Here is a 23,793-nt window from a genome sequence, read left to right as displayed (position 1 = left end):
GTCTCAAGAAAGCAATCCTAGCTTTCTTATCCTGCATGGCTTTACTACAGACTTTTTTCACAGCTCTCACAACTTTTCCTTAGAAATCTGAGCCAAGGTGCTCACAGCTGTGCAGCCTGAGACCCAGACCATGGGTCATGACACCCACCCCCTATTGAGCAGTGGAGCATCCAGCCCTCATGCAACCTTTCTGTGCCGAGCAGGACTTGAGTGAAGCCCCAGCACTTCCCTGATCCTAGCCCTGTGCTTCAGAGCCCCCAGGTGAACATGTGTAAAGCTACTGTGTAACAAGCGTCATCTGAGGGGGGAAAAAACCAAAAATACTGAAAACCATCAGTACAATTCTGAAGGAACCACAGGAAAACCCACAGTTGCCACAGGCTAATATACAGTCAACCTCAATGGGAGGACTGTTAGAAAAAGAGAGAGGAAAAGAATATTATCACATACTATTGCCTGTATTTTCAATGCTCAAATAAAAGCCTGCTTGACCAGCAAAGCAGAATGACAAGCAGTCTGTAACAAAGTATACTCTACTTCATGGGCATACTCTGCTTCTTCCAAACACGTTCTACTAGTTACCTAGAGAAGCACTTGTGCAGACACATACTCAAGAGTTTTATTTGCAGTGACAGAAATGCATTGAGATGGAAGTAACTCACAGACTGAAGACCTTTCCTCAGAGGGACACTATGTTCCTTGCACATGTACCATACTCTGCCACATTTCCCTTCTTCCTTTCCTCACAACGTGACATCTCCCCACCCCACCGAGAGACTGCTAAAAATCATTACACAAATAAGAGAAGGCACATGAGTGCACTTTATGGTACTTGTTTTAGAAAAGTATTCCCAAAAAAACCTTCCATCAGGAAAACATTAGTACTGCCAAGTCAAGCATCCAGAACCGGAAAGAAGCCAATTAAACTTTTCTGTGCAACCTTAATTTGCTCCTTCCTTACTCCTTGCTGTCAGGGCTTGCAAGCAGGCCAAAATATAACCTTCAGCTAGCTGACCAACACATTCCTCATTCCACCCCAGTGCAGGACGCTGGTGACCCACCACATTTTTACATTGAGACTGGCTAGGTTGACTTTTTTCAGCAAATAAAGGAGAGAGAGATCTATATATGGGAGTTGGTTACGAATGGTTTACCAACATATGAATGAAACTGTGTCAGGACTCAAAAAAAACAAAACAAAAACAAGGAAGGAATTGGAGATATTCACAAGTGATCACAAGGCTCTTTCTCACAGGTAGTGCACGACTAGGCCTCGGTTGCTCTCTGAGACAAAAGCAAGTCTCTCTGGAACAGCATCAGTGCGCTGTTTCATACTCCTCCCTCTCCCAAGGAGCCACAAGGGAGCAAGAGTCTGAAATATTCCTGCGTTCAAGAAAGTTATGGGCAAAACTCTGCGGTCTTCTCCCAAGCTCTGTTATGTACTTCCCTTTCTGAAGCTCTCTCTCCAAAATGTACCACAAAGAACAAAACATGATTCTTGTTTACTAGCAGATTAGAACTACTCATACATCTTATCTGTGTTTAAGGACTGCTCTCTCTCTCAATTTTTTTTTCCTCTTGACACCGCTTTAATTATTTCAGTCTTCTTAAATGGCTCATAGATATAACATGTCTGTCCTCCTGGTTACATTCCTTTCCACTTTCTCAGTTCAGTGACATGGCATAAAACTTTGGAAATATGTCACACTGAAGAAAGATGTGTCTGTGAATCATGAAACCTAGCTAGCAAATCACCACAGAGCTCTACGAGATGCTCGCTTACCACAACTAAACAGGAAGTCTGACAAAACTGGAGTTGTTTTACCTTTCTCCACAATTACAACAGGAAAACCAACTATCCTACCTTAGCCACACATGAAAGCGCGCACTCAGAGTCTGTGAATGAAGCTCACTATAGCAGTGTGCAGTTACAGACATCCCAACTGAAAAGGGTTCATTCCTCCTCCTCATCACAGCAAGGTAGTGCATGAACCACAGTTCAGATCCATAAACCAAAGAGAACAAACATCTTTTTGTGGAAGTAAGCCAAAATGCAACACAGATAAGCATTTCCTATCACTGTTTTGTTTAGATCCCCCAGCTGCTAACGCTTTTGAGCACGCCTTGCACTTAGTTTCCATGGCCCAGCTGTACATTAGATCTGGAGAGCTTCAAACTTCATTTTACGCTTATAATGAAAATGAACTGCATTTATATAGCACTATCAGAATGCAAATGAGTTACGTATTTTGTGCCAAACAAAAATTACATCTCAGCAGATCTATTGATGCAATGATATGATTCAAAAAGCCTCAGATCCTCTCTCTTCAGTATTACCTTTAAAATAAGGGTAATTAAACCATAAAAAAGTATGATGTTCAAACAGCAAGAAATACGAAATCCACAAAAAGAATTTCAAAGTTTAGATTTAAGCACCATCCAGAACCCAGCAAATTAGGACTAGTGACCTCAAGGTACCCACACTCAGGCAATCCTTCATATGAACTAACAAGCCAACACCTCTTATGGGTGCTAAACTGTGGTCAACATTTAAGCTTACATCCATTACTTTTCGTGCCTACTAAAGCAGATTAACCATTAAGGTAAAGCTTTAACTCCTAATTTCTCCCCCCCCCCCCCCCAAAAAAAAAAAAAAATGCACACATGCTTCCCCCACCCTACTTCGTTACAAATAAAATATTTACTGTACTAGAAAAGAACAAACAGTTGAACAATTGGTTAATTGGTTAGTACCTAACACTAGTATTGCCAGTTGCAGCATAATTCAGCTAACAAACTTCATTAAGTATCAGGTTTACTCCTAGCCACTTAAACAGTTTTTATCACAACAATGCATTGTTTAACAGCAAACAAACAAACTTGGTCATTTCAATCCATACAAACATACATTTCAACAAAAACAAAGAGGAAAAAAGTGACTATAATGATGCCACTTCTCACAAAAATACTACAGTAAATTTTATCAGTATGTGCATTAGGAAATGGTGTATAAGTTTCTAGGTTGATAAATGAATTTATACATGAAAGATCCTAGAAAATCCCACCGAATTTAAGCACCAACCGTACCAAAGATACAAATAACACTCCAATAAGCCTGCAACCGGAAGACAAAAACAAAATGTAAGGGAAATAAATTTTATTTGGTATTATCCTATTACATAACCATTTAATCTTACAGTTGTTTGAATGTCACTAATCCAAGTATTTAAAAAAAAACACCCACATCACATGATGTATGAAATCATAACTTTTTCTCCAAAGAAAAACAGTTTAAGTCTCCTTTGGCTTAAACTAAAGGATTTCAGAAGAACATGGCAAAACAGCTTCATTAAATGTATAGACAAGCATCCCACTGTGCCTTTGACAGACCGACAGAACTGCAAACAAAAGGGTAATTTGGTCAAGTTCAATCTCAACTTTGTCCCCAAGTTTGAGAGTTTGCTTCTTTATAAATAAAGCAATTAACAGCTTTCACGTTAAGGATCACACAGATAAATAAGAAACCAGGAGACAGCTTCATAGGTCTATACGTCCTGTCCCTCTTTGCAGTTTCCTGTCACATAAAAGATATTAAAAAAAAAAAGACAAAAAACCACAAAACCCAGCCAACCATCACTGAACTGCTTACAGATCAAGTTTAAAAGAGGAATGTAGCCTTAATTTGCAAATGAGCAATGATTAAGCCACCTTAAATGTCTTCCTGGTTCATATGAAATTGCATTTTCACTTGTTGAGATGCAAGAGATATTTATAAGCCTTTCCAATACAAAATCAAACTAGTTAGTTTAAAAATGTAACCTCTCTTTAAATGCATACACAGCATTTATATTAAAAAAGATTTATGAGACTAGACAGCCCACTATTTGAACAGATATTTACAACAATACTAGCAGCAGAAGTAGTATCACTGTACAGCTGGGATCATAAGACTAGACAAGACAGCATGACTTCCAGCTCATTTTGTACAAAAAGTTCTTCAATCTGCATTTTAAGTGCAGGGCTATACAAAATTCCTCATTCCAAGAATTAGTTAAAATTCACTGTACAGATTGAGATGTTCCCACAGTAAGGTCCCAAAGTCATGCAGAAAAAGACAGATCCTAGAAAGAGTCTGTAAGTTCACCTGTCTTGGGGGTTTTTTGAATTATGAACAAGGAAAAGAAAGTGTATGCATTGGCAATTTTTAATAAAGAAGTTTCAACCCTTTGCAATATATGGAGCTGTACTTCATAACAAACTCCATACCTGATAGAAATGAGGAAAAACAAGCTGCAAGACAACTCAGAAGAGAAAAATTTAAAAGGCAAAGAACTACCAAATTCACTTAACAGGACAGAATAATGTAGTTTGTTTTATTTTGATAAATTTCATAACTTCAGAAGAACAGCAAGTCTCCTTCTACTACCAGGTAACGGAGACACCACCATTAGCTGAGGAAGTGCACCTTTCTCTTCCACTGTTACATTTTGGCTTCTCTGTGATAAGTTTTCAATCACCAAATTCTCATACAAAGTATCTCTGGCGATACTCTCTCTCCAAGTGAAAATTACCAGAGTTTAGAACATGTTTCTAACAGTACCAAACAGAAGACACTGACAGCAGAAAGCATTTCACTCTGTCAGCTATGGTTACCACGATGAACTCCACAATGCCGTTACAGTGAAATGATTTTTTTAAGCAGTCTGAGGATCTGAGCAATTGCTACATAATTAAACTAAAAGCTTTCGACTACACATGTCTGAGCACACATTTTTCATCGCTTGACATTTTTTGGTCTATCCAAACACTGCAAAGGGAACACTGATCATTATAAACCTGCCACTTGTACAATCTGAAACTGCCAAATTCAGATCTTAGACCAGCAATAAATACACCATTACTGAACGTAAAGCAGCAGCCTAAGGTCTAATTTTACAACTTCTGAATCTCCAAATTTTCAACAATTAAAAAAAAAAATCAATACAAATGTTAAGATTGAACAAGTAAAGGAACACGACATGAGGAAAACTGATGGTAACAAAATGAAGCATTTTCTATCCAATAATTAAAGTTTCAATGTGCATGAATCCTTGAAAGAAATCTTGTTAAATATATTTAACATTCAATTTCACAGACAAGGTAAAATCATTTTATTGAGACAAATTTGCTCATGCTGGCATTTAAAATCTCAGATAAAAACAAAAAACAATGGAGTGAAAGAAGTTTTATGATTAACCTTCTGGAACTTCAGCATCAGTGTGATTGTACTTAACACCTTCTGTAAAACACTGCTCAAAAACCCTTTTTTCTTTTAGCTAAAGCTTCAGAGTATTTTTGACAGGTTAACCAATGCCCTCATAAATGAATGATATGCTGAAGGAAATAATCTTACCTAGCATGGACACATGCTGTGTATTCCATCAATTTACTTGTAAACGTCAGAACTTCCTGTTCACCACTTTACACTTCAGAACACTGACAACTCAATCTCTCTGCACTGCATAGTGTTCTACCTCAGTAACCGTTATATTCCTATTGGTCCTTGCCCTGGTGTTTTCTTCAGCTTTCCTTTGTTTTGAGGGTTTTGTTGGGAGTTTTTTTGTGAGATCATTTATTTTCTAACCAGTTAAGCAGCCCACCGTGCCAAATAAGGGCATTCTTAATTACATCTTAAGATGTAAGCCATATGATGCCTTCATGCATGTACTCCCCATTGGTAAGAACGGGAGCTCTCTACATGAAGTCCGTCAACTAGGTTATGTCAGAAGGGTTTATCTTAGATCTTCATTCGTTACCAAAGAGGCTGTTTGAAGAAAAGCTTACAAAAGAATGATGCATACAGAGAAAATTACTCGTCTCTCTTTCACTGTACTGACCAGTTTAGAAGACAAAATAATATTCAGTTGGCAACCTTTTACATTGCCACTCCAACATCAATGCTTCCAATAAACACATGTGGAAACCTTTTCCCTACAGATCTTACGCAAAAAATACCACCCTTTACCGCAAGCACGTACAAGAACTGTTCTGCACACATGCATTTCATGTTCCTTTCTTCATATACCGGGAGAGGAACTGGCTTCTGACGAAGTGGATCAGCTTGGTCTCTGTGCAGAACATAGTAACGATGGTTGCTGCAAAGCACAGAGCGCCCATGCTGATGTGAATCAGCCTTGCCATCCAACCCTTATCGCAGCAGAATACCACCTACAACAAAGGAAAAAAGCAATTGCAGGAAAACTAGTCAGCACAAAATAGATATACTATCTCAATAAAAAATAAGGTCCAACATCTCTCCTGACCACGCTACCACCACCATCAAGCTGAGCGCAGTTTTGCCGCATGCACTGATCCTGCAATAAAACATCCTTAATAGTCACAACACTTGCTTTCTTAAGAAAATTCTGTCAGCAAAAAATGAGCATTCAGTAGATACCTGGCAAACGTGGAAGTTATTATTATGTGGCATGCAGAAATATGTTAACTGAGATATTAGGAAAACTCTGCTGGTGCCATCACACAAGTCTGCTACTTTGCAGCAACGTATTAAGCTATTTTCTAACAAAACCCCACTGGAAATCTCCCATTCCAAAATATAAAGCTCTTCTTTCTAAAGCGTAATGGATTTTCAATCTGTCAAATTTTTGTACATTGAAATGCTACCATGTCCGTAATAATTAGTCTGCACAATTACCACCCTGTAGTCTGAATAAATGTGATAAATGTGCTCTTGGCAATTTTTGTTTCCGTTCTTGTTTTGGTTGTTTTTCCTCTATCACTTTTTATTACAGAATTTTTAATAACAGTTTCTTCGTGCTACTGCAAAATTTCAATTATTATTAAGAACTAAGGACATGGATTTATCTACAGACAGCAGAAACGTGTTAAATTTTATTTTACTTGTCAGATACACCTTCTACAGGTGGCAGAGATAACTTGGTATCAAAGATAAAATCTCTTAATACTGTATATTGCCTTGCCTGTAATGGAAGTCTTCCAGCCTATCCTCATCAGCCTTTTTTGCTAACGGTATTTCTCTGCTTGTGGACACACAAGTCATTTGACACTAACTTTCACAGTGAAAGCAAAATCTGAGAAAGATGCTTACCTCTGAGAAACCAGTGATTACTCCACTTATGATATAAACGAGTACCAAAAATGGTGAGGGAAGCAAGCCTGTCAAAGGTCTGTAAGTGCTTTCTTTGAAGTAATCATAGATATAGTGGATGCTGTGAGCTATTCGAATACCCATGTTAAAGCAGTTGGCAAGGATAAAGCCTATACTGCCATGCCAGTGGGTCAAGAAATAAGAGATGCAGAGAAATGTGAAGGACAAGGCCAGCATAACAAAATTGTACCTAGGGGAAAAAAAAAAGAGACAATTTAACAATGTACACGGTTACAGTATTTATTCACTAACTTTACCTTTGAAGAAATACCACAATTTATTTTCTAAAATGAGGAACAGAAATTCTCTTACCATCTTCTCATGGAAGAAGATAAATTTGAGAACCGAAATGTTAATAAAAAAATTCATTGGAAGAATGGAAAATACATCAAACAAATTAAACCAAGAACTACATTATGTGAAGGAAATTCTATTTTACTAATCAGCTGTATACTCGTTTCAGAAAGTCAAATTTAGTAGCAATGATTAGTAATGTAAAAACTTGTGGATTTTTTGCCATTTTATTTTAGGTATGTATTAAAGAAAAATAATGCTCAACAAGATGATGCTTTATTTAGTTTCTGCTCCAAATAGTGGCTCAGAAAACAAGTTCACACTTTAAAGGGGTCATGAAAGCAGCCCTTGCTAAGTCTAAAAAGATACTAATTTGACTGTGGAAAGTAGACCTCATTGAAACTAATTTGGAAAGGCCTTGTAAGGGACAGCCGCTACGCAAGCGAAAAAAGCTCAGTGGTACCTCTGGGAAGGCAACCAGGCTTCAAAGTCAATAACCCAGGATGGACGCAAAATCAAGAAATAATCCAGACTGGAAGGGACCTCAGGAAATCATCTAGTCCAACCTCCTACTTAAAGTAGATAAACCACTGAATTCAGACCCACAATTTAGATCATTCAGAAGTGTACCTGATATACAGTAACTGTACATGAAAAATTTTAACAGTTGCAAAATTTTTGAGTTTTAAGTGATAGTCTGTCTTAAAAACTATAACTTCAAAGCACGTGTGTACAGAAAACAAGACTTCACATTTGAATTACTTTTCCAGTTAGTGATGTACCAAAAGCTAATTTAACAATCTTTATTTCTTAATTTCTGACCTTTTGACCCAAACATTTAAACATTTGCTAAAGCTTCTACATCTTCTACATCAATGGCTCAATGTCCAGATGGAGACTGGTGACGAGTGGTGTCCCGCAGGGGTCCGTATTGGGACCAGTACTGTTTAATATCTTCATCAATGACATAGACAGCGGGATCGAGTGCACCCTCAGCTAGTTTGCAGATGACATCAGGCTGAGTGGTGCAGTCGACATGCCAGAGGGACGGGATGCCATCCAAAGGGACCTGGACAAGCTGGAGAAGTGGGCCCCTGTGAACCCCATGAGGTTTAACAAGGCCAAGTGCAAGGTCCTGCACCTGGGTTGGGGCCACCCCCAGTATCAATACAGGCTGGGGGATGAAGGGATTGAGAGCAGCCCTGCCGAGAAGGACTTGGGGGTACTGGTGGATGAAAAGCTGGACATGAGCCAGCAATGCGCGCTCGCAGCCCAGAAGGCCAGTTGTATCCTGGGCTGCATCAAAAGCAGCGTGGCCAGCAGGTCGAGGGAGGGGATTCTGACCCTCTGCTCTGCTGAGACCCCACCTGCAGCACTGCGTCCAGCTCTGGAGCCCTCAGCATAAGAAAGACACAGACCTGTTGGAGCAGGTCCAGAAGAGGACCACGAAAATGGCAGGGGGATGGACCACCTCTCCTGTGAGGAAAGGCTGAGAGAGTTGGGGTTGTTCAGCCTGGAGGAGAGAAGGCTCCGGGGAGACCTTATTGCAGCCTATCAGTACTTAAAGGGGGCTTACAAAAAAGACGGCGGCAAACTTTTTAGCAGGGCCTGTTGTGACAGGACAAGGGGGAATGGCTTGAAACTAAAGGGGGTAGATTTAGACTGGATATAAGGAAGAAACTGAGGGTGGTGAAACACTGGCACGGGTTGCCCAGAGAGGTGGTGGATGCCCCATCCCTGGAAACATTCAAGGTCAGGTTGGACGGGGCTCTGAGCAACCTGATCTAGTCGAAGATGTCCCTGCCCACAGCAGGGGGGTTGGACTAGATGACCTTTAGAGGTCCCTTCCAACCCAAACTATTCTATGATTCTATCTAAAGCTACATGCAGACAGCTAAATAAGGAGTTGGTTTTCAGTGGGGCAGGGTATTTTCATGCTGATTTCAAATGCACCAAACTCTTTATAAGGTCATTACAAATAAATTTTTAAGAAGATCAATGTTGATCAACAAATACAAGCATGTAAAAAAATAAAGTAGTGCATGTTTGCTTGCCCATCTGTTGCACCTGGCTCCAGAGACAAGGAACACAGTTCTTAAAGTGACTGCAGAAAGAAATTTGCTCTTTGGAAAAAAAGCATTTCCAAGCACATATCCACGCAGGACAATTGTTCTGTTTACATACTGAACTCCAAGCAAACCATATGCAGATTAATTACAGGAATATTCTGGGGACATTATTTCCTACCTGTCTACCTCTTCTTTGCACATCAAAGCAAATGTAAAACATTCTGTAACTCCATTGATAGCAAGAAATAGGACATATAAAGAGTAACATCGGAGGAGATCTGGACCTAAAAAACACATTAGAATGATAAGTAGATTATTATTTCTTTTATAAAACTGCATTGTTTTTACACTCACTAAGATATAAAAGTTATAATGTTATCACTAATAACGGAAACTTAAGTTCATTTGAACAGGTTTCCTGACTAGAAATCTTGACAAGAACAGAAATAAACAAGCAAAATAAAAACAAAAATAAAACCCAAAACACCCAAATATAGCAGTTATTATAGTAACAGAAAAGATATCCATCAAAAAAAAAGTATTTTATTAAAAGGGATTTCCTAATTAAAAATTAATATTTATCATAACCCAAATCTTCTATTGTACCAAAATTTGTGGAAATTAATCCTATAGTCATGAGGTACTAAAAACAATGAAATGTGTATTTTGAACACAACAGTAAGAAAAACAGAAAGGCTCTTCAATACATTCAAAACTGTGCTAGATGAAAAATGATAATCAGATTTTTATGGGTCAGAGATAATTTATACAGGACTTCAAAATTCTCCATCCAGACTTTAATCATCATCTTGTCCTTTAGAAATTATAACACTGGGAAAAAAATCCCATGCTTTTTAACAGGTTAGTGTGCATCCATGAACATTCCTTCTTGATGGCAGGAATGTAGTTCATATTATCGAGTCTCCTCCCGTTTCAGTTCTAAGAACAACTGCCCAGTGAGCAGTACCTACACTGCAGACGTGGGGCAGAGCTGAAGACTTTCTTTTCAAGTTTGCATAAAAACATTAGACTAGAGACCACTCAGAAAAAAAAAATATCCAAATGAATATATCCATGAATATCTGGTCAAATAAGTCAGTGTGCATGCTCAACATTTCGTTTTCACACATTATCATTAGGTAAAAAAAGTAAAATTACTTGTGAGTCACTTGACTTGCATCCATATTCCTAAACATAGTCCTTTTCAGTCAAGTAAGCATGTCTAAAAGATTAGGCCCAGACACTCATTCTTGAAGAGAAAGAGGGACAGAAAACATTTTCTTCATAAGAAGAGTTGGCTGCCAGGGTCCAGAATGACAATCTTTCACAACATTTGCTTTCAAAATTAGAAACAAATCTGATAGAACTAGCAGCACGACAACTCAAAACAACATGCAAAAGTTATTAACATTTTTTCTTGGTTATGCAGACACAGGGTTTTCCTTAAAATCACTATACAAATCAAGCACCAGCTTCCAAATAACATGCAAGGGTCTAAAGCAAAAATATCTAAATGCTTACCATTTAAAAATAGAAAAGTGTCCATGGGGTTAGAATATATCAAATGATCTTAACACTGAATAAGGTAATTGCAGTTAATTTTAATACCAAATAAGCACTATTCCAAGGTTACGATTTGAAGGTGCAGAACTCGGACAGGTGCAACTGTCTTCAACACAACATACTGTCACATGCTTTCATCTTCCCTGTAACTTTCTCTTAATTATAATAGATGTGAAACAGAAAATGCAAGCTAGAACTCTCCCACAATGGCACACAGGCAAAATTTCCAGACAGAAATGCAATAAAAAAGCTCCTCTGAGGAGCTGCTAGATCTTCACCCAAGATAGATCAGCTAGGAACCGAGACATTACACAGGGCTCAGCTACAGCAGACAGTTTTTTCTAGCAGGAGCTACTGTAGGTCAACTGACAAACCACTGAAAGAACCCAAGAAAACTCCAGGCTACAATTTGTGTGCTTATGTTTCAAGAAGAAGGAATTAAATGAACCTCTACTTTCTCTCCTGAAAATCCAAGGTGACTTACAAATTCCTTGACTGCTTCTGTGGACGGATTTGTAAAAGTTACCCCTCAATATGTACAACTATAGCAAGATTGCTACCATTATGTGGTTTAGCATTATTTAAAAAAAAAGTATTATTGTTTCTATGCTAAAACTATGGATTCTTTGGTTCCAGTTTGTTGCGGTTTTGGGGGGGTCTGTCATCATTGTTTTAAACAGCTGGAGTTAGCAATTTTACATCATGGAGTAGTCGAACAATCCTTTAAAATGTTCTTTTCCAACAATGTGAAATTGCAGGAGGGTAGAGCTCCAAACCTGATCATACTTATTTAGAGCTCCTCAGTGTATTTTAGCTTAAGGTGACTACATATTAAAGATGCTATTGTAAAGGCATGAGTTCTGGATTCAAACAAAGTAAGTCACTGATTTCAATAGGAGTTTTACAGAAAAAAAAATTCCGCCAATTTTTACTGATTTTACCAAGAATTCATAATAGCTACAGTTTCTCTTTTTAAAGAATGGCTTCTTTGCCAGTTCTATAAATCTTTACCTGTTCCAGCACTGAGCATTGAGCCTCCATAAATATCCAGAGCCAGCTGAGAATAGGCATAGCCAAAAACCGTGATGGTAAGGCCGATCAGAAGCACAAGTTTCAACAGCAATTCTAATACATTTGCAGCCATAGCAACATCATCCTGAAAAAAACTGTAGTCAATTACATGAATCAGAATCAATATAACAGTTATTTTCATGCAGAAAAGCTACTTCACAGAAAAAAAAAATCAGTTTGCACAGTGTAAAAAGATGTGAAACTTATCCTTTGTTATTTGAATTATCCATACACATGGTCTTAACTTCCAACAATTTATATATTTATTATTCCATTCTATGTTTTACACATTGCAAATTCTACACAAATATTAGCCACGAACACGTCTGTTCAAGGAAATGCACAAACAGCACTTGCGCCTGTTTAACAGTTAGTAAGTGGCAAAGAAGAGCCCGGCATCTGCCCAAGGCCACAGTTTGAGTCAGCAGGAGGGTCAGAATTTATTGCTGCATGGGACTACAGGATTTGCCACACCAGAACAAGCAACTTGTCAGTTCTACTACCTCATTACAAGAAGCATTCCTGTAATTCTTGTAATGTAATTTCAGTACATACAGTGAAAACTCATAACCATTTTGCAAGTTATATATCTCAGGTACACTGCATATAAAATATACATGTATCTTTCTTAGCCCACCAATGACCTGAAGCATGGGATTTGTTTAACTGCGTGCTACGGTGCAAGTAGCAGGATTACTGCAAAAAGTTGTCATAGTATCATACAAAAGCCCAGGCTGACCTTCATGACCGATCAAGAATTTCTTACCTAGAGCATGCATGAATATTAGTCTGTGGAACAAAACTCTTGTTTGTTTAACCATTGATACTGCACGTACAATTCAAAAGCTCACGAAAAATACAATTCTTTTCTTCCCAAAACTGCACTCTTTAGAAACATTACTGTTTAATACTTAACAGCTACTTATATCTTCAAGTATTTTCAGACAGCATTTATTTGATAGAAATAGCATGCTTTCATGATTTAAATAATTGCCTAAGTATATCTGGAAATACACAGTACACTAGGGTTTACATCACACTCTTTGGAGCAGATGATGTCAACCAGTTATAATACAAGGCAGTATTATGCCACCGAATATCTTGATTTCTATTTCATTAGCATTTTACCTATTTTCTTTTTGGTCCAGCCTCACTCGACATTTTTATTCTCCACTGCAACTTTTCGATTTTAACAGCCTTTATACTCAAATTTAAACACACACTTCTGTCTCTCACACTTCTGTGATGCAACTTATCTGTAACATAAATCAAGCATTTGACATGCAATTAATCCAAAAGAAACATACCTGCTTCTGATCCTTTACTTTCTTCCCTCTTTCCAACACTTTAGCAAAAAAGACATAGAAACTCTCCTCAATAGGCAAAAAGATAAACCTGGCCACCAGTGAACCAAGATTATTCACGATATCATATACACCTTAAAAAAAACAAACAAAAAACAAACCACAAACATAGCAGCAACCTGTAATTTTTTTAGACACATTTTAATTCTAAGTCTTTAACAATGACATGAATTCTAATTTAACATTTCCACCCAACAAAGAGAAAACAAGTGCAACAGTGCAACATTAAAGCAGCGTTCCCTAAAAATTCTGGCAGTCACAGCAACCACAGCTCAAAATTACAAGGCTTGCTCATAGATGGCAACGCTAGGACAAAAGCATCAACTACAGAGATTTGAATCTAGTAACAGCACCAAACCACATTTAAAGTTCTTATTGTAGAGGAATTTAAAAGATCCTCATGAATTTCACTGAATGAGAACAGGAATGTAAGGCTTTACTGATACAGGAGAAGAGAAAGATATCTATTTTTAGTGTGAGGTTCTTCTTTCTTTTTACTTTCACTAAAGTGGAAGAGCAATCCTACATGACATTTTACCAGCACTTCCATCCTCAGCAAGATACTGCTACAAACCTGCTAAGACATCTATGTATAGAGACATACACAGTACAGTCACTGAGAGCATACGAAGTCAGGCATATGCATAAGTGCTTTACATATTCACAGTGAAATAATAGAATAAGGTTCTGGCTGATTTCATAGGACTTGGAACCAATGTTTCTCAACATTTTGAGAGTACAGGCATTTTTGTACTCATTGCTCTTTTAAAGACCCTTCAAGTAAGAGGCAGTTCAATTGTTCTGCAGGGGAAGAGGATCAGAAGCTGCCGCAGTTACTGGTGGCAAGCACATATACTCAGTATTTATGGGGAAACATACGACTGCCAGTAATTAAAAGTAATTCAAACTAGCCAAGAAACTTCTAACAGGGGGCCAACAATTACAGCTTATTTTCCTTCCCCAAGCTATAAAGTCATCTGAACGGCTACTGCCATACATTACTCTGTAACCACGCTGAAGTCTTTTACAGAACATAATTCAGTTTTGAGATGCAATGCTATGAACAATGATGTTCTTGCCGTAACAGCTAACACAGATTCAAAAGGAAGACAGAAAACAGCAGAAAAACAGAATTACAAAAACTGAAGACAGACAACTATCACACATCGGATACTAATGAAGTTCTTTTTAAAAAAAAAAAAGATACATGGTATCGCATATCCAATTGGAAAGTTTTGATCCAAAGAAAAAATAAAATTAAAATCCAGGATCTTAAATTAAATTCTTTTCTGTATCTATATCAATCATTCTCCAAAATGTATCTCAAAGTCACAAAGGCTTTGAAATCTTCTCAGATTTTCAAGTTATCTTCAAATACTTTAAGTCATTTTCAGAACTGTCTAAAAAGCAGTGACTAAGAACACTGTGCCACCATTCCACAACACCATCACACTTACCCTGATCTCCAAAATTTAACACATTCAAAAAAGTCATCACATATCGTTCACCTGTAAGTTCAAAATAAAGAACTTAAGAACAAGTCCCTAAATCTTTCCCAATGCTTGTTCAGGCACTTCCAACATAAAGTATTCAAGAGACAAAGTCAAACGGGACAGCATCTCGTTCAGAATACCCTCAAAAACTTCATTCAGGTTGGTAACATCTGCTGGCAACAATCTCTGAAAGTTGCATGCCCACCCTCCCCCCAGCCTTCTCAAGCTTTAAGTCCATTTTGTAAATAGTATTCGTTAGCCCTTCTTCATCACAACCATAAGTCAAGCCTCACCTTCTGTCAAAATCTGTTTCAAGAAGGATTGTTTGAAGAAACTCCAAGTCAACCACGCTTCCTTCCAGTTAACAAAGGTCTGCAAAAAAAGTAGTACTGAAATGCAATAATCATAATGGAAACTGCAGAGTGGAAATAGAAAATACAAAGCCAGTACAATACTCTAGGCTAGCTCTAACTGTACTGATGAGGAAAACCCACAATCTCATAGCTACTGTAACTAACCTAAAATATTGCTAAATTCAAGCACCAATATCACTCTGATCTGGCAAAGACTTTTTCCCTTGCTGAAAATTACTGTTGTTGCAGATAAAGTACCCAAACAAGCTTTCTACAGAAAATACTATTCGAAGTTAGAGACTGGAAAAAAAAAAAACCACGCTGTTTAGCATGCCAATATAACGTTCACCTTCACTGTAGATGTAAGTTGTTTACTCATCTTCAAACTGTCCCCACAAGTCTGGCAACCAAGAACGGCCTTTATCTTTTCTATCTGCACATCTTTTTCAAAATGTCTTCTTCCTCACTGTGTCTTTTCATTTCTTTCTTGCCTCATTTTGTTTTGAGAGGACATCAGAGATATTTGAGTATCTGTAGGATGCTGTGTACCACCATGTTTATATTGTGGAAAAGTCTGAGTACCAAAATCCATGGTAAAATGGTTCTGGTTTCTTTTCCTGCCTCTGATCCAATGATACCTGGTCATTCCCCTGCACACTGCAGATGTTCTATCTCCAGTTAACGGTTTGTGCAAAGATACTAAAAGATAAGTCAGCAACAAGCCCATAACAAAGAGGTCAAGTTTCGTAACGTTTTTCTGAGAAGGATTTGGTTGATACAAACCACAAACAGAATTTGTACGTCATTTTTTTTTTTTTAATCGGTCCTATCTTCTACAGTGCAGAGATATCCTCAAAAGGACTCAATTAACTCCACTATCTCAAACCAATTTTCAAAGCTCTCTCAAGAAAAACTTAAAATCAAGAAATGAACTGTGGAACCTACCTCATCTTCCACCAAGTTAGGTAATAGAGCTTTCATTCTAGCAACTGGAAACGACTTCTTTGTTGCTTCAGGAGACCCCAAAAACGTCACAAAATAAATTACATAGCACATTACCAGAACACTGACATAGAAAAGCTGGAAAGATAGGGAAGGAGAGAAGAAAAACAACCAGTGATATAAAATAAACTTACAAATGCAGAATTACATGCTAGAACTCCAAAGCAGTGAGAACAAAATGTAATAAGTAGTCCTTATTCCTGTCAAATTTTAAACTAGGTAAGGCTTTAACGCTCCAAGAATGCTGTTATTTTGTTTTTAATCTGTAGGTTATCATAGCTCTTTGCCAACTTTTATGTTCTGTTCAGCATTTTTAGAATTTGAAGTCCAATTGTTGGACTTCATATTTAGAATTTGAAGTCCAATTATAAAGCAATTATTCACTCAGTCAAAAAACAAGTTGACAGAGTAGCTACTGTCTGCATCTCTTTCTTTGATTAGTTATAAGCTATCTAGTACAGACACTGAAAAAACTGAACAAAAAAATAACTAAATGTCCACATCTGAGGTGGACTGCATTTTCAATTCTAGGTAAACTGATATTGCACAGGCGACAACCCTATTTTTCAGGTGCCAGTATATCCATTCTTCATTGCAGTAAAGAAGAAGTTTTAATCCGAGCATGTGTTACACATGATTAGCACCTTCTGGTAAGGCGATATAGGTTGGTGGTACAGGCTGATAGAATTACATGCGATTATAATCATCTACACCAAAGCCTAACATGAATACTGAAGCCAGGTGGAGAACAGTCTTCAAGCATTAGAATGTATAACTGATTAAGAGTTAACATAAAGCTTATACAGAATAACATAACGTTGTTTGCAAAACGTGCTTTCACAGACAGAACAGGGTGCTTTCCTGTATATCCATTAAACTGCTCGGGGTCAAAGTGCCAAGTCAATAACGAGTATCGGGAAAATACTAAATACAAGTGCTAAATCTTAAACCTGCCAGGAGCATTTTCTCTCACCTCTTCCAAGTTATCTAGCAGGCCAAACGTCAAAGGCAGCAGCAAATAAAAATTCAGATGAATCAAGAATTTATAGAAAAAGAGAACACAGGAAACTTACCTGAGCCAAGGAAAAAATGTAGAGGCCCCACTGAGGATAAAGGACTACTAAAATAACCGTCAAAATGCATTTTGACACTACTGAAAGGCTTTCAGCAATTACCTTTAAGCAAAAGAAAACAGAGGTGGTTTATTTTCTGCCAACTTAACCACATACACAAACTTAAAATACATTAGTTTCACACACAGAATTCATGTAATTCTTATACAAGTCTTATACTATGGACCGTAAGACTTTCAAAGTCGGTGTGACTTTATCACAAAGTTTCTTTCTGCTGAGTTGGCCATTTTAGATTGTAATTTCTCTAAGTTTTCTATTCTTGCATTTCACAATTCCTCCATTGCTCTTTCCCAGTCCTCTGTATGGGATTTAAGGGAGAAGATTTTACTTGAGACAATCATGTTCTCAATTGTTGCATTTCACAATTTCATGCCAACAATCAATCAAAATGCAAAATTGTGGAAGCTGCGTGCCTCTCCCCTCCAATTAAAACTCATGATTAAGTATTTAATGATCACTAAGGTGATAATTTCTAAATAAACCAACTTTCTTGCTTTAACAGGTACAAATTCATATCTATGTTACAACTATGTCATACAGTACTAAACAGTACCCAAAGGCTGGTTTTTTTATGTTCTTGAATATACAAAGATCTAGTTCAGGAATCTGTTCTTTTCAGCAGAGAAAGGTAATTCCCCCCACATGCATATACCCCACGTACTTTACTAACCTTAAGTCTTACAAACAAATGAGCTTGTGCTAAAACCCAGAACGGTTCTCCCAGAAGTTCAATAATTGCAGAAAGACCAAATGCCACTACACCAGCCTGATAATGAGGAACCACAGAAGGATCAGGTACTTCAAGCAAGTGTAGCCAGACTAAGCCCAAGAAAATAGACCAAAAAACACCAAGAGGGAACCTAAAAAGTTAACATAAACACAATCAATAGAAATGTTACTTAAGCAGTAGAAAACCCAAGAAATTAGATTAAAAGTTCACATATTGCCATAAAAATTAAAAAAAAAAAAAAAAAAAAAAAAAAGCCGTGAGGAATTAATTTCTATTGTTACAATACCAAGAATACTTTTTTTTGTAATAAACATTTTTAAGGCATTCTTTTGCAAGACTTGGAAACATTCTTCTGACTTGTCTATTTTCTACTCAAGAACCTAAGGTCAACTATCTGCATTTCTTGTTCCCTAGGACTGAACAATTCTGATCCCATATCAGCCTGCAGAATACTGCAAACCCCTCATTGCTGCAATTTTTGTAGTCTGTGGTTACCAGGGGTTTGGCAGACAAGCTTTGTTGGATCTTCCTGTAACAGATAAAGACGCCACCACTCCAAATGCTAGTCTCACTCTTCCAGAAATCACTGGTTCTCCAGAGAGCGACAGCAGAGTGAGCAGAAGAAAATGCATGCCTGCACCTCAGGTATGCCAGTTCACAATGCTCTACCGTAGCTCAGAGCCACTTTGATTAGTGACTGTAGCTAAAAAGCCAAGCTAGGCACAGGAGTGCAGACGTGTATTACCTTCTGTTGACACTGCTTCAGGAACACGAAGCTTCTGGCAGAGTGCAGAAAGTTTTATATCATTGCAGCAGGATCTATTTGACCCTCCCATTATCAGATCCCTAAGGTATTTGACATCAAGTTCCTAAGACGTATTTCAGATCCTTCAAGAAAGTTAATCTTCTTTTTAAGTTATGCTTCTCTATGAGGAAAAATTTAAAAAGAAAGAGGTGCACACAGTCATTGTTAACTATCATTTAATGCCCATTTGAAAGGCTGTCAAATAGCAGAAAACTGATTATTACACAGTGAAGAGAACAGATCTAATACATTTAAAATATTACTATTAAACTTATCCCTGAAATAGACAATCCCTCTTCTTTATACCTAGATGCAGATGACCACGCATAACCACCCATTCCTGGGCCAGATCTAATTAATAGCTGTGCAGTTCCAGGGAAAGTCAGTAGGGTGACCCAATGGAAGACTACTATTTTTTCACAGAGGGGTAGTTTTCCACCATATCAGACAGGTAAACTTACTTCTCAACCCACCTAATCGTGGCTGCACAGCTGCGAGATCTGACAGAGGGGAAGTAGCAGAGAGGCGTGCCCAGGAACCAGAAGGGAGAAACAAGTCATAAAATCCACTTAGCTGCAATGTGCGATTACACTCTGGCTACAGCTTCACACAGACTTTAAGCTATCTACTTTCTCCTATAAACAGCACTGCAGTTGAAAGAAATAGCCCTACTTATTCCCTGTTGTCTAATTCCAACCCTTTCTTTCACCCTTTCACATCCCTCCTATCCAACACAAATATTTATGTTGCCATGCCATTAAACCGCATCAGGGCTCAAGACATCAAAAAAGGTTAGTTTGGGGGGGGGGGAATATCTAAAGCAGCTTCACAAATGCACATCAAGTAAGAAAAGAGCAAGACTGAGCAGGCAGAGGAGAAAAAAAAATAAAGGACTATGTGTTTGTGCAACAGGATTTTCCTTTAACAGCTACAACATAAATAAAACTCCAGGCTAAATGACAGAACAAATGGCTCCTGATAACACCTCTGGCAACGTGCTTTCCCACGTGCTCCAAAAAAAGATCAAGTTCATAAATGCTAAAGCAACAGACTTGACCACCTTCCTGCATCAGTCCTGAAACATGACTGAGGCTACTAAATGCTCAACGCTGAAATAATTACCTCAGTAAATAAATACTTGCTTTCATTTTGTGAGCTCTCAGACAAAAATTAGAAATAAGTTCTAAGGAAGTAAATTTTGTAAAGGTATCTTACGTCAGCCACAATAGATTAATTGTTTTGGTCCAGTTTCGCTTTGTACTTCCACTCAAACAAGCTCTGCGAAATGCTTCCCTGGCTAGGAAGACAACTGTTGAATACAGTAGAGTTAGCCTAAAGGCGGTGGGGGGGAGGGGAAAACAAAAAGAGAGAAAATTATTTCATTACATACTACTTCTGAAATCCTTCATGCAGTAGCATCACTGACAGTTTTTACACAGGACTGCCTGACAGACAAGTCTAACAGGTATGTGAAGAAAACGTGGTGACATGAGGGAAATTATCACCATCTCCTAAAAAAGAAGGGAAAGTAATTACACGTGATTATTCAAATGGCAAAAATACTTTAAGCATGCTATAAACCAAAAACGCAGTTGCAAAATTTATTGTATAGCAACAGCATGTAATATGCAATTATGTCTAGCTTTTCCTCAGCAAGCTGATGGTTTAACATGAAAACAGGCCAGCAGTACCCCTGCTTCAGGCCAAAAAAGGAACTCGGAGACATTCAACGATCAAACACTGTAAAACAACAATAAATTAAACAGCGTTATGCAAAGCGTTATTAGCGACACACCCTACGGACCACAAACCCCGAGATCCCGCACCAAACGCAAAGGCTTTCAAAAAGCCCCGCCACGCCGGGAGCCCTGTTCCCAGGGAAGCCTCACGTATGTCAGGCGAACAGGTCGGGATGCGGGACACGGGCTTCCAGCCCGGCTGCGCTTCAGCCTCCTCCTCACCTCACGTTGACCACGCCGATCAGCTCTCTGGAGAGGTAGCGCAGAGTGAAGGCGTTCAGCCCGAAGGTGACCACCCGGAACAGCACCTGTGAAGGAAGCCGCACGGGAAACACCTGCGGGCCGAGCGGAGCTGAGGCGGCTCCCGCCAGGCACCGCGGAGGAGGAGGAGGTGGAGGAGGGAGGCGGCCCGGGGCGGCCCCGCACCTGCAGCAAAGCGCTGGAGGAGGCCAGCCGGGTGGTCTGGCCGAGCACGTCCTGCGAGGCCATCAGCTCCCGGCCCTGCCCCGCCGGCAGGAAATGGCGCCGCCGCCGTCGCGCCGCGATCCCGTCAGCGCGGCCGGGACCGCCCCGGCGTCCGGGCGGAAAGCGGGCGGGAGGCGGGAAACCCGCTGGGAATTCTGCTCATCCAGCTGTTCTTAATGTAACAGGACAGACGTGTCCTCTTCAGTAATGCTTTGGACATAAATGGTTAACTTCCAAAATAACTGGGCACTCCAGGCTGCTCAGATGCTAAAACTAACGTTCAGCACCAGCGTTCTGCTTCGCAAGCAGGTATTCCACTAAAACCACCCCAAAAACTGCACACTGGCTTATGAGAAGAGATACCGTATTAAACAGCATTTTCTGACAAGCGCTATTTTCCAGAGATTTCTGGAAAATCTGCATGCACGTTTCACCAACTCCTTCTAAACTGAGGGCAAAGCCAACAGTATTCCCTGACTTAAGGGGAAAGACAACCAGAACTGAACTAAAACACCCTCACCACAGGAAGAAAGCATCGTACTTCATTCTGTGTAAAAACAAAACAAACAAACAAAAAAAACCCCAAAACAAAACAACCCACCACCTTCAAATAGCAAAGATGCAATTTAATTGTAACAGACTTGAATTTAATAATACACTGACTCGAAGTCTTCCAAACAGATAAGACTTTAGACTCAGTGTAAATCAGCATAGTAGTTCCAGATTATTTCAGATTATTATTTAAGCAGCAATATATAAAAAGATTGTATCTTTCTATGTTACAGAACATTCCCTTCAAAAGCATGGCACTTCTGGCTCTGAAGTCACATTTTTCTTAGCAATACTACAGTTAACTAAAATTTCACATCCAACAGTAGCTGTTGGAAAGTGTTTTCAGAGCCGGGGCGGGGGGCTGCGCAGGGGAAGTATCCGAACCCTTCTTGATTTCAGCTTCTTCATGACAGAATACGAACAGCAACAGTTTAAATCAGGATCTTAACAGAAGCTAGATAACCAACCAAAATTCTTCAAGCTCATGCAAAGAAGCCATCTCTCCATCAATGTTATCTTCTGCATGAAAACCCCTCCTCCTCTGAAGTATTACACCCACCACTTTATTCTTTACATGTTGAGAGTGAAGTTTTTCAATTTTTTCCTTTGGTCATTTTTCCTGATAACATTCTTTAAGTAATCTGGAAGTGATGTATAGATGTGGATGTATGCGGCAGAGGAAGATATCCTATGAATTCTTTTAAGTGTGATACTAATATTGGGAACACCTAACTTGTAAAAACCTAAAAGAGATATTATTATCCCATTGTAAAGATGGGGACAGAGAGAAGAAACTAATCTGTGTTGGGTAATTGCAGAAACAGGAAGAGACCTCAGAGATTTTGGGTTATAGAAGGGTGTTCTAGCTAGCAGGGAGAAAACATTGCCGCCTCCCCTCTCCTTTAGGCAGTTTTCCAGTTCTCAAATGGAAAAGGCAATTAAAAATGTTGTCCTAACTCAGGCGCTGGGCTCTGCTTAGTGGCAGTAATGGTGACAGCGGAAATCAAGAGTATGTTATGGCTTGTGCTGATGTCAATAGGGGTGGTTGAATTGTGGGGATTAAAACCCATCACAAATTACCAGGTATGTTGCACAGGGAAACAAAAATGCAGTTGAGGAGCATAAAGCATGCAGCATCTACCAACACTGCAGTAAGGATTCATGTTATTCTCTCTATATATATACAAACATTTTCATGACAACATTTTCATGACACAAGTAGGGAACTTCAAGGAATAAAACAGGGGAAATCAGCGTGCTAACTGGAGGCAATAGCACGACCTTTTCAGGCACCTGCCATGGACAACAGTAAGTGACAACTAGTGATGTTTTGTTGGACAGTTTGGCTTGTCACCTCATAAAGCTGAAACAGAAACAGCTGCAAAGCATAGGGAGGTGGAAAAAGAAGAGAAACAACTGTAACTTCAACTGTTTTTAATAGGAACCAGCTTTGCCACTTACACCCTTTCGGCATTAATGCATCTAAGCCACTAGATGGCAAACGGCCTCTGAGGCAGTCAGCAGCAAGACACACTGGTCAATCCTCAAAGCACATGCTTGAGGTTAGACTGAAAGTGAGTATTTTTACTCCAGTAGCATCTTTCAGATTCTACTGCATGTTATGTCTGAACAATAGTTAGACTAGGCCAACTCATAATAGTAATGTGGCACAACACAGGTCAAACCAGATTAAAAGCAGTATTCCAAACTTACGAATTGACCTATCAGCTAACTTGATTTTATTCAAAACTGTGTGTGAGCAGGCTTAACAACTGAGTTGACAGAAAATGCTTATTCTTAGTAACATAATTTGAGAATAGGTATAACTTAAAGGAGGACCAAGTTACTGAACTGGCATACAGTGTTGAGAAAGCTTCACGAGAATATGCAGTCAAAACAATTGCTCTCCAATTCCCACAGCAGGCAATGCCCACCTACAGTGTGCCTGCATCCTCTCACCACAACATACACCCCTTTTGGTTGTCTTGAGGC

At 38.9% G+C, this 23,793-nt stretch overlaps 1 protein-coding gene across 3 annotated transcripts; it reads right to left on the bottom strand.

Moving 5' to 3' along the window:
- Nucleotides 1-3,105: 3,105 nt before the first annotated feature.
- Nucleotides 3,106-21,296, bottom strand: RFT1 (RFT1 glycolipid translocator homolog). 3 transcript variants are annotated; one of them, XM_076346150.1, is made up of 13 exons: nt 21,211-21,296; nt 21,007-21,092; nt 20,261-20,377; nt 18,181-18,370; nt 17,451-17,552; nt 16,321-16,455; nt 15,316-15,394; nt 14,987-15,037; nt 13,473-13,603; nt 12,106-12,250; nt 9,710-9,815; nt 7,109-7,358; nt 3,106-6,207 (listed from the first exon to the last, which is right to left on the bottom strand). In XM_076346150.1, exons 1-13 carry the CDS (start codon nt 21,271-21,273, stop codon nt 6,043-6,045), a joined length of 1,620 nt encoding a protein of 539 aa, XP_076202265.1. In that variant the 5' UTR covers nt 21,274-21,296; the 3' UTR covers nt 3,106-6,042. The 3 variants fall into 3 exon arrangements, with proteins under 3 accessions (XP_076202265.1, XP_076202264.1, XP_076202263.1); XM_076346149.1 differs by having other exon boundaries at nt 13,473-13,510; nt 21,211-21,273; XM_076346148.1 differs by lacking the exon at nt 14,987-15,037 and having other exon boundaries at nt 21,211-21,273.
- Nucleotides 21,297-23,793: the final 2,497 nt, after the last annotated feature.

This window comes from Aptenodytes patagonicus, chromosome 8 (genome assembly GCF_965638725.1).
Source record: "Aptenodytes patagonicus chromosome 8, bAptPat1.pri.cur, whole genome shotgun sequence".
NCBI classification, from domain to species: Eukaryota; Metazoa; Chordata; class Aves; order Sphenisciformes; family Spheniscidae; genus Aptenodytes; species Aptenodytes patagonicus.
Note: the sequence above shows the minus strand (reverse complement) of the source record. Positions and strands in the feature narration are given on the sequence as shown.

Bases quoted from the DNA above. Each gene is read 5' to 3' on its own strand.
- RFT1 (XM_076346150.1), bottom strand. From the start codon at position 21,273: ATGGCCTCGCAGGACGTGCTCGGCCAGACCACCCGGCTGGCCTCCTCC. The intron at 21,093-21,210 runs GTGCGGGGCCGC...CTTCCTTCACAG, and splicing joins CCTCCAGCGCTTTGCTGCAG to GTGCTGTTCCGGGTGGTCAC. The intron at 15,038-15,315 runs GTGAGGCTTGAC...TTGAACTTACAG, and splicing joins GAAACAGATTTTGACAGAAG to GTGAACGATATGTGATGACT.